Raw genomic sequence first — 12,103 nt, 5'->3', positions numbered from 1 at the left:
TATGATAGGTTTCAATTCACACATTATTAGGGTGTTTAATGTTAGCCACTTCAAATCTCCTTTGGCAGAAAAAAAGTGGGATATAAATACATATACTGTTGGATTATGGTTGTATGTGTATGAAATGTAAATCAAGTGTTTCTGCTGTTTTGCAAGTGTGTGTTTCAACAATGAAACAGTTAACATCAGGCTGGTTTGACTGACAGCCTGCTGTGACTGCTGTGACCTATCAGGTATGGCCTTGGAGGTCAGGAACTTCCTTCGGACTGAGGAATGTGCTTCTTATCTCAGTGTGTTGAGCTGTGCTTGCCGAGCGGAGAAGCTATCGAAGAATGCCAGCTCAGAACAACGGCTTTTGCTGTGCTTTGTAAATATGTTTGTAGATATTAAATAAATGTTTGGACTTCAGACTACACATGTCTTAGAGTCTAACATTGAACAGGAATTGGTGAGGCAGCCGATTCACCAATTCATCAGGGTGCTGGTGTGCAGATGATCAATGGTGTCGGAAGAAACCCACCCAACATGCACCCTGACCCCTGGATCTGCTGCAATCATCATCCCACACTGTTATATACTACTACCAATAATAATAGTAACACAGCCCAATTTAAATATACAGATTGTCTTGAATTTTAGGCCTGTTCCTGGGATTATTAGGGCTCTGATTCAGAAAACTGCATTGGATAGACAGCATCCACTCTAGTTTCTTGGTTATCATGGTTTGCTGTGGGCGAGCACATATATGGTATACGGCATATGTTCTGTATCTCAAAAATCTAGGGTGAAACGGTGAAGTTTTTGGAATCAGCAGGTCAAACATACCCAGAAACAAGGCTAATATTTGGGGAACCAAAATGTGTGTATCATAATCATAATTAATTTAGTGTCAAGCTGCACAAATTCTACAATGCAAACACACTCACAAACCAACCAAATAGAAATACTTCACCAAAATAAGCAAAGCAGCTATTCAACTGCAAATTGATTTGTACAGACGGCTGCAGACAACAGATAAGGATACAGAGTGCTATCTAGCTAAACTTAAGGGTGCAGTGATTCGAAGCCAACAAGCAGCGATAAATCAACCCACAAAAGATTGCTTCCTTGCAAGCAGTCATAAAGAGAACGTATTTGTTCCTAGTTTTGAGCCACAAAAGGCTCAATCTCCACTTTGTTCCCGGATTTGTAGACCATTTATCATGCTGTCTGCTGGGGTGAACCACTGATACTGTGCTTCCTCTGATCTCTAGACTGAAAACACTTCCTTTATTATCTAAGGCCAAAGCAGACTGGAGCGCATATACACCAATTTCAAACCTGGGAACTTTCCGCTGAAGATTCAGGACAGATTGAGCATCCCTTATGCAAAATGCTTGGGATCAGAAGCGTTTTATATTACATGCATATTTAAATATTTTGGAATACCTGTATATTCATATATGTATGAAATAAGATCATGTTAGAAATGGGACCTAGGTCTAAGAATGACATTCATTTGTGTTCCATATGTATGTGTGTGGAACGTCTGAAGTGGGAGAAAGAATTCTTGTCTGCTTGAGGCAAGTGTGAATGTTGCAATTGGCCAGCTTGATTAGCATTGAATGGCCTTACAGTTTCAAAATCTAGCTGCTTCCTGCCTGGGGGAATCTTTTGTTGGGAGGTGTTAGCTGGCCCTGATTGTTTCATGTCCAGAATTCCCCTGTTTTGTGAGTGTTGTTCTTTATTTGCATTGTTCTTCAGTATTTTTTTAAAAAATACTGGTAGCCAGATTTTTTTTTTCATTTTCATAGTTTCCTCCTTTCTGTATAAATTGTCCACATGCTTGTGGATTTCAATGGCTTCTTTACGTCGTCTAATATGGTGGTTGTCAGAGTGGTCCAGCATTCCTGTGTTCTCAAATAATATGCTGTGTCCAGGCTGATTCATCAAGTGCTCTGCTATGGCTGATTTCTCTGGTTGACTTAGTCTGTAGTACCTTTCATGTCACTTGATTCATGTTTGAGTGCAGCTTCCAGACTTTGAAACTGCAAGGCCATTCAATACTAGTCAAGGTGGCCAAATGCAACATTCGCACTTGCCTCAAGCAGACAAGAGTTCTTTCTCCCACCCTGGACATTATTCCACAGATTTATAAACCCCAAATGCTTTGTTTCCAACAGACCTCACAACCTATGATGATGCTTGCCATAGATATGGGTGAAACATCAGGAGAGAATGCTTCTGGAACATGGCTATACAGCCCGGAAAACTCACAGCAACCCAATTTTGGCATATTTTAAAATGCTGGACAAGGGATGTTCAGCCTGTACTTAGAGGAGACCTATTAAATCCATTGGAAATTATATTGACAACTTACCAAAATCTCACACATTTCAATTATACTGATCAAAACTCTCTCACCCCACTTTTTCATCTGTTTTAAAAGGTCTTAGGATGCACCTACACCAGGGGTCCTCAAACTTTTAAAGCAGAGGACCGGTCCACAATTCTTCAGACTGTTGAGGGGCCGAATTATCATTTGGAAAAAAAAATCCAACAAATTCCTATGCACATTGCGAATGTCTTATTTGTAATGCAAAACAACAACAACAATGAAAGGACAATATAATATTTAAAAATGAAAACAATTTTAACCAACATAAGCTTATCAGGATTTCAATGGGAAGTGTGAGCCTGCTTCTAGCCAATGAGATAATCAAGTTAATTAGGATTGTTGTTGTTGTTGTTGTTGTTGTTGTTGTTGTGTGCCTTCAAGTCATGTCAGACTTTGGCTGAGCCTAAGTCTAAAATTAATTATTTATTTACTGCATTTATTTACTACATTTATATCCCATCCTTCTCACCCCGAAGGGGACTCAGAGCAGCTGTATGTACATACAATATATTATATTATTAGCATAGCACAATATTAGCATTATATATCATCACTAGCTGTGCCCGGCCATGCCTTGCTGTGGTTAGGACTTTATTTTTCTTTTCTTTTTGTTGTATGAACGTAGAGGCGTGGATGAGAGGTTGTGCTGTCAATTTTCGAGGTTGTGGGGCATTTAGTTTAGTTGTTTTGTCCGGTGCCGTGATTCCATTACCCTTTTATATATATAGATATTGAACTATACCACTATACTGTAATATTATATGTAATATATAACATAATTAATATTATTATATGGTATTATTAGTATTATATTGTATAACATGATAATATTATTATTAATATTATATGTATATACAATATATTATATTATTAAAACTGATATAAAAACATTATATTATAAAACTGAGGGTGGGGGCCAGGTAAATGACGTTGGAGGGCCGCATCCGGCCCCCGGGCCTTAGTTTGGGGACCCCTGATCTACACTGTAGAATTAATGCATTCACGATTCCATAGCTGGATGCTATGAGATCATGGGAATTGTAGTTTGGTACATCACCAAAACACATTCTGGCTACAACTCCTTTGGTTCCATAACTTGGAGCTGTGGCAGTTCAAGGGGGAACAAACGGTGTTAATCCTACAGTATATACATGCACCCTAATAATCAATATCCCTTGACAATATATCAACAGCTCTATGCTGTGCCCTTCTTCAAACTTCTGTCATACTAGAAACACACAGGGACTTGAAATGTTTTCCTTGCTGTGCTGTTCTGATTTCAGTAGGGCTACCCCCGATGGTGTAGTGGGTTAAAGCCTTGTGACTTGAAGGTTGGGTTGCTGACCTGAAGGCTGCCAGGTTCAAATCCAACCCGGGGAGAGTGCGGATGAGCTCCCTCTATCAGCTCCAGCTCCATGCGGGGACATGAGAGAAGCCTCCCACAAGGATGGTAAAACATCAAAACATCCGCGCGTCCCCTGGGCAACGTCCTTGCAGACGGCCAATTCTCTCACTCCAGAAGTGACTTGCAGTTTCTCAAGTCGCCCCTGACACGAAAAAAAATTGTTAGATTGTAAGGATGAATCAAATGACGCTGATAAAAATGCACTGAGGAAATCAAAGCACATTACAGTGTTGTTTTAACAAGTAATATGTGATTTCCATCTATATCAGTATTCTATTATTATTTTATTGTATGACACAGCAAACAAGATAGATATGCTGGATTTCGTATCACAAAATCACAAGTCGAACACTTCCCAAGTGTCTAGGATTGTGTGATGTATTTTCGGATGATGCGTGTAGATCCCAGTAGGGTGGCTTTTTGTAGTTGGCAAATCATTATTATTATTATTATTATTATTATTATTATTATTATTATTATTATTGCTTTGAACTCTGCCATTTCAATGGCATCTGAGTAGTTAACATCTCAGACTTTTTATCTATCAGGAGGATTATGGTCTCCAGTCTTGGGAACATGGATAAAACATGGATAAAAGCTATTGTTTTACTCTTTTCTTTCCCTGCACAGGAAACCGTTCCACCTTATCATAGTGACCAGCTGTCAATGGAGATAAAGATGTATTCCCCCTGACCGACAAGTTGACACAACCTCACTTTTCTCCTTCTGATCCCACACTGTTATAGCACTATATTCCCCTTTAACTGCACTGTGGTTTAAGGAGGTGCAGTTGGGATTTTCAGCCAGAGAGCACTCTAAAGCGGTGTCAGACTGCAATAAAGCTAAAGTGTAGATGAATTACTGAGCTCTTGGCCAGTGTGGATGGATTGGCAAGCAATGCTTTTTCCATTCCTCTCAATGCTGCCAGCGCCAACTGTTTTCTTTTCAAAGTGCTTGACAATGGAGCTTGAAAAGTTCATTTTTGGGAAGCGCCAGACTCAGAGGTTCCCAGCCTTTTGGTCTTTTTGTCTGCCAGTTGGGCCCCATCTACACTTCCATTTAATGCAGTTTGGAATTACATTATATATTCAGTGTGAACTCATATAATACAGTTTAATGGCATTGAAATGTTCCAAACTATTATATGGCAGTTCAGACTCATGTAATGCATGTAATGCAGTTTAGAGCCAGCTAATCACCTCCCAACAAAGGATTCCCCCTGGCAGGGAGCAGCCAGGCTTTGAAACTGCAAGGCTATTCAATGCTAATCAAGGTGGTCAATTGCCTCAAACAGACAAGAGTTCTTTCTCCCATCCTGGACATTATTCCACAGATATATAAACTCCACTTGCCTAGTTTCCAACACACCTCACAACCTCTGAGGATGCCTGCCATAGATGTGGGAGTAAACATCAGGAAAGAATGTTTCTAGAACATGGCCATACAGCCCAGAAAACTCACAGCAACCACTGAACTGTTTCAAACTGCATTATATAGCAGTATTGATAGGACCTCCGTCTGAGAATTGCAACCTCATTCCTCCAAGAAAGAAAGGAGCTTCTCCCGTGCTCTATTCAAGAATATTTTGAAGCCAATTTTGAAGCTGTTATTACTATTATTTAGACTTTACAACCAAGGGCAGGAACTATTTTGTTCTTTTACTTGTATTCTTTATAAGCAAAAACTTTACAAAGCAGTTGAAAGTTCAGTTTTGGCAGCACTTGGGTAAGTCTTTCATGTACAGCATGTGGCTCATTCCTGTTTCATGCAATAAACACATTCAGATATTGCTTTCTCTTTTGTATCAGTCACACCCTTATTTGCTTTTGGAACTAAGATGTTTTCTAGTCAAGGACTTGGCTTATCATTTAAGGCTGGGCACCTCATTATGGAGGGAGTTGAGAGTTAATCTGTACCTAAGCCAAGGTTTCCTGCAGTGTATGTAAAGAAAAGCTGACTGTCAGTTATCCAAAATGCTTGGGACCAGAATTTATGGAATACTTGTGTTTGCATACATGAATGCCATGAGAAGAAATTAATTGATGTTTCATACACACCGTATATGCATAGCCTGAAGGTAATTCTATGCAATATTTCAAATAATTTTATGCATGAAACAAAAGTTGTGCGCACTGAACCATCTGAAAGGAAAGGTGTCACTCTCTCAGCCAGAACTCTGAATGATTTCAGATTTTGGAATTGCAATTGGAGATGCTCAACAAATCAGAATATCCCTCAATGCATGTAAATTAAACATCCATTTGGCATCACTTGTGTGCAAGAAATTAGAAACCAGAAGAGCTAGCTCAGGCCTGGGCAAACTTGGGCCCTCCAGGTGTTTTGAACTTCAACTCCCACAATTCCTAACAGCCTACCGGCTGTTAGGAATTGTGAGAGTTGAAGTCCAAAACACCTGGAGGGCCAAAGTTTGCCCAGGCCTGAGCTAGATCTTAAAACTTTTAAATCTCATATGAATTTTGGGAATGGGTGTACTTTTTGGACCATGACTGGGTGGCCCTAGGGGTCTATTCCAACTCTGATATTGTGATTTGACCAGATACTTACACAATTGTGATTCAGGCGATGGCAACAACTTCTTGGATTCTTGCCATATGGTCTTGCAGTCCTCCTGGAGCTTGTAGAACCTTTCCTTCCTCCATGATTTGGACCTGACTTTCAGGAGGTGGCTCCCTCTCAGGAGGAACCTAAGATCTGGATCATCTTGCAGTCCTAAAGGGTATAAAAAAGGCAATAGTCAGCAACTAGGACATTCACATAAACAGTCAGAAGAACATCCTGACAGTAGGTTCAGCAATGGAATATGGTGCCTCACAGCCTCCTTCTCTGGAGGTTTCCAGACAGACGTTGAATGATCATCTGCTGAGAAGGTTTCACCATGCCTTCCTGCATAGCAGAATGAGGTTGGATTGGATGACCACTGGAGTCCCTTCCAACTCTATGTTTCTATCATTCTAAATTGGAGAGTTGCTTTTAAGGACTCTATTTCCCAAAATCCAGAGCCTAACTTTTCTGTTGGAGGGATTCTGGGATGTATAGTTCTCCAAACTCTGTCTCTGCTAATGTTTAATTCTTTACATTTTCCTTTATCTATAGAAAGGAAATATATCTGTATCTACAAGTGTATCAACTTACGTTTGTGTGCAGATGGTGATGGGAGTTGTAGTTTACCTATATCCATATGCACTTTCTAATGAGTCTATTCATAAATTCCAAAACCAAACAATTAACTATTTCTAATATTTATCCTTACAAAATACCTAACCTGGGCATCGCCGGGTACCTAAGCTAGTAAATTAGAAATGGCACTGTGTGCCAGTATTGCTATAACAATGTGGGAATCATAACCACGTGGTCATAAATCAAACCAGACAACTAGAAGTAGAAGGAATCAGATCTTTCGCTATCGGGATTATGAAGGATTATGTTTGTCATAAGCATTCAATTTGCTCAGTCATTTTGCGAGACACAGCAGCACCGCAATAACATCAAAAAATTGCCCTCTCAATTTCAGCATCATTGTGATTCACAGAACGATAAATGCCTCCGCGTGAACCAGAAAGGAATTCAGCCCAGCTGACATTTGCAAGAGTAATTTGTCCCTGTGTTCAGCCTCCTCTTACATAACCGAACTAGTAATTTTTCACCTGATGATGCCAGCTCATGGATACCTGTACATCACGGTGAGCATGTGAAGGTCCATAATTGCGATCATAAGGTATAATCATCTTGATGAAACTCACAACTGGGAGTCACCAAAGCTTTGTGGAACCACAGCTGGGACACAGTAGATACAACTGAGAAAAACATTAGGATGGAAATGATCCACTGAAGGATTTGAACACTCTTTTCTCAAAATGATCTACCTGGAGTCCTTTGAGGATTTCAAAATGCTTCTAAGGTTGCGTCTACACTGTAGAATTTAATGCCGTTTGGCACCACTTTACCTGCCATGGCTCCATGCTATAGAATCCTGGGAATCGTCATTTCACAAGCTCTTCTCTGCCAAGGAGTGATGATGCTTCACCAAACTACAACTCTCATGAAGCCATGGGAATTAAAGTGGTGTCAAGCTGTGTTGATTCCACAGTGTAGATGCACTTTAATCTATTATTTTAATGCCGCTATTTTAATTGTTGAACAACAACAATATAAATGAGTAGGATAAAGAGTAATATTCTACAGTACTTGAATTCCTTGCTTTGAGGAGGTTAATTTGAGTGATAGATTAGGGTCTTTTTGGCAATCTCTGGTACGTTTAGTTGTGGTTGCGTATTTAAAAGGAAGATGTCACCAACACACATAAGAAAACGATTTCACTGAGTTTACAAAGTGACTAATGTGCAAACGGACAGGTTGGTATTGGCACTAACATCCAAGCTCCAGCTCAGACATGACATTCTTGGTTTTCTTGGTCTTATCCGGACCTTGGAGTGTTCCTTTTTAAAAAGAACTAATTACTTTACTAATCACTGTATAAGCTCAAGGGGCTATTATTTATCCCTGCAGACCAGAAAGGAAATTACAGATCTAATTTCTTAACAAATTACCAGAAATTACAAGAAATTGCTCTCTGCTACCCCCAAGTGGTCTATTCAGACACTGCATCTTAGAGATTCTGACAACAATTCAAAAGATGTGAGGCGGCCACCCATGTGATCTCTTTCTTTCCTCTCCCATTGCTCAGACCGAGTCAGCACAGACACATAATAACGGATATCAAAGCAGGTGACCTGTTCCTGTTCTTCTGGAAAGTAGTGAATTACAGCCAGAGGCATTCTGAGCAATGCGTAACTGCAGTCCAAAATGTTCCTCCAAGAAGTAACTGGTGATCAAAACAACTCATTTGTAAAAGTATCTCCCTTTCCAGATTTGCTTTTGACTGTCATATGCTTAGCATAGGACTGGGAATCAGACACTTCCCAAGATGTTGTTGGACTGCAATGCCCAAAATTCCCCATAATTGGTTATTAAGACTGCTGGAACATGGCCGTCCTGCAATGTCTAGAAGACTGCATGGTTCCCATCTGTATATTTAATAAAAGATGGAAGCTTGTGTTTTTCTAGTTTGTGTTGAGTTCCAACTCCCATCAAGAATAGGAAGTGGCTAGGGATGATGAGACATGTAGTCCACTAATAGCTGGAAGGTGCCAGGTTTTTATTCCTCTTTGTTGTAGCAGAAGTCAGAAATCAGCAGGTGACTCTTTTCATGGCAACCAACCACAGGTGCATTCTCATCACCTCACATGGGATGGGATCCCTTTTTTTGGAGAGTCTTTTCTACAATATCATAATCAATTTCTCCTTCTTTGGAGGCTTTTAAGCAGAGGCTAGATGGCCATCTGTCGGGGGTGCTTTGAATGAGATTTTCCTGCTTCTTACAGGGGGTTGGACTGGATGGCCCGTGAGGTCTCTTCCAACTCTACGATTCTATGATTCTATTGGCCTTGGTTGAGTGGGAATGGTGGGACTTATGGTCTCAATCATCAAGAGTGCCAAAGGCTCCCTTCCTCCCACTTGATAGATAAGATACCCAATAAGCGTCAACTAAAAAAGATTATGGGATGCAAAGTCAACATCATGGAAATGCAAAAATAGTTGGCAAATTTCCAGTTTGAGACACAGAAACTGTCCATGCAAAAGTACAGCCCTTTCCACAATGCAAAATGAACAAATGAACTGAGATTTCAGTTTGTGTCTCCCTATCTATGTATATGTTCTGCTTTTGTTTTCACTTCCCTCCCACTTCCTATAATGCGGTTGCACTTTCAACACTCCAATCTGCAGTTCACTGCAGCTCACAGGCTGGAGACGTGCAATTTGTACAGTTTGTATTTGATATAGACACTATTTGGCTGAATGTGTCAATGCCCTTGGCATTTGAGCTTCCCCTGTTCATACTTCCCTTTGTCTGTTCTGAATCTACCGTCAACTGTGCAAAGATTTGGCCTAACATCATGCCCTTCCAGCTACATTGGCTTATGCAAACCGAGATTCAAGCCCATTAGGCTAAAGCTTAACTCTTACAGAAAGCCATCATCCTCATTTGTTTCAAAACTTCGGAAGCATTACTTTTTGGATTGCAACTCCCAGAATCCACCACACAATAAAACTATTGGCTGGATGGGAGATTTGGGGAGTAATGTAGTATAGTGGTATAAGTGTTAGACTATGATTCAAGAAACCAGGATTCGAATCCCTGCACAGCCATAAAAACCCAATTAGCTGACCTTGAACAAGTCACACTCTCTCAGCTTCAGAGGACGTCAAAGACAAATAATAATTTAATAATAATAATTTTATTCTTATATCCCGCCCCATCTCCCTGGAGGGACTCGGGGCGGCTTACATGGGGCCATGCCCAGACACGACAGCACAAATCAGATAAAACATTAAACCGAGCAGTAAAACTTCAACATGATTAAAAACAGTCATAAAAGTCAATATACACAATAATATTAAAATCCCGATTTGGGTCAAAAGATCCAGGCCAAGGTGCAAAGCAATATCAAGTTATCAGGGAGGGATAATTATACAGCAGGTGTAATACTTAAAGTGCTGAATGAATCCTAAAAACAAACTCTTGCTGAAGCAAATCTGACCAAGAAAGCTCCTTAATAGATGCACCATAGGAGCACCATATTTTGGAAATGACTTGAAAGAACACAACAATAACAACAACAACAATATACCTGCAATGTACCGTCTCCAGGATCTGTTCATATGTACCTTGATTTCAGATTTGTTTCATTACTGTCTGTTTTCCAAAATTCTGCCAAAGTTTTTATTCATAATTAACTCAAGCTCTGTTCTGTTAACTACTTTAACTACTGTTGTGCTGCCTTTGTTATTGTACATTTTGTTCAACGCTTTGGCAAAGCGCTGCTGTTGGCAGTCAGGAAATCCATTTAAAGTTACAAAGTCAGGACTATCCCAGATCTCGGCATTTCAAGGCCGGAACCTGAAATCTAAGATGACCACTTGTGATGTCACAGGAACTGAGCCCTGATGATGTCATAAGAGACTGCCCTTGATGATGCCGTTAAGCATGCGGCATGACGCATCAACCACACAGTGCATGTCACTCAAAGGGAAACCATCAAATCCAGCACATCAGGAAAATGCATACGCTTTTCAAGGCAACGCAATCGCCCTAAGATTCTTCCCCTTCAATGTGAGGATTAGAGAAGAGGATCCAGACCCTGAAACTCAGCTCTGAGAACTGTAAATTCATATGAACATGATGCCAAAAGTATGAATGGCTTAGTCAAGGTGACTCTGAAAGACACTCATTACGTCACCTGATGAAAAGACAGGTGAAACTGGTTGCCATTCATATCCCAATGATCTCTCACCTCAACTTCCAGGTGATCTCTCCCTTTAATTATATTAATCATAAAAATGGAGGTGTAGAGCTCTACCATATAAATCTTGTTGGATGCCTTCAAATAATTTCCAACTTATGGTGTCCCTAAACTGAGCCTATCGCAGTTTTCCAAGCCTGAGAGATTGTGACCCACCCAAGGTAAAACAGTGGATTTCCATGGCTGAGCAGACAATTCAATCCAATGCTCAAACCACTATACGATGCTGGGTCTCATAACATTGTCTTTCTATTGGGAAAGAAACCCCATTGGTCCCAGTTTCTCTAACTTAAAATCTTGATACTATGGGAGCTTCCAGTTGCTGCTATTATGTCAAGTGTGGTGGCCTGAACCAGTTCTGGGTTTTATTTTGGTTATCCATCTAAGGTCCTGAATGCTAGTTCTAAATTCAGCACTTGGAACAGCTATTCTAATACTCTTTTCTAACACAATTTTTGTTCCTGGATTATAAATGTCAATTCCTACATGGTTCTATCATAAAAACATGGAAAAAAATTAAACTGCAAACACTTTGTTTTTGCAGGACATCATGTAGCACATTTTACTATAGTTTTTCAATAGATATCTCATACAGTCTCAACCAATTCAATATAGTTGGCAGCACCCACAAAAACGAAGTTTCTGTATCATAACAACTACAGTAGAGTCTCACTTATCCAAGCTAAACGGGCCGGCAGAAGCTTGGATAAGTGAATATCTTGGATAATGAGGAGGGATTAAGGAAAAGACTATTGAACATCAAATTATGATTTTACAAATTAAGCACCAAAACATCATGTTAGACAACAAATTTGACAGAAAAAGTAGTTCAATACACAGTACTGTTATGTTGCAATTTCTGTATTTATGAACTGAGCACCAAAATATCACGATAGATTGAAAGCATTGACTCCAAAAATGGCTTGGATAATCCAGAAG

At 39.9% G+C, this 12,103-nt stretch overlaps 1 protein-coding gene across 4 annotated transcripts in view; it reads right to left on the bottom strand.

Moving 5' to 3' along the window:
• The window catches only part of plcd1 (phospholipase C delta 1), a 57,476-nt gene that overhangs the window by 29,360 nt on the left and 16,013 nt on the right, over positions 1–12,103 (bottom strand). For 2 of the 4 annotated variants that reach the window (XM_003221894.4, XM_008112210.3), the window contains exon 2: positions 6,348–6,512. In XM_003221894.4, coding sequence (XP_003221942.1) covers positions 6,348–6,512 — 165 coding nt within the window. Of the gene's footprint in view, positions 1–6,347; positions 6,515–10,492; positions 10,725–12,103 lie in introns of those variants that run through there. The other 2 variants (XM_062957359.1, XM_062957358.1) reach the window with 2 other exon arrangements.

This window comes from Anolis carolinensis, chromosome 6 (assembly GCF_035594765.1).
Source record: "Anolis carolinensis isolate JA03-04 chromosome 6, rAnoCar3.1.pri, whole genome shotgun sequence".
In the NCBI taxonomy this organism is placed as follows: Eukaryota; Metazoa; Chordata; class Lepidosauria; order Squamata; family Dactyloidae; genus Anolis; species Anolis carolinensis.
The sequence above is the reverse complement of the archived record's forward strand: the minus strand, read 5'-3'. Positions and strand labels throughout refer to the sequence as shown.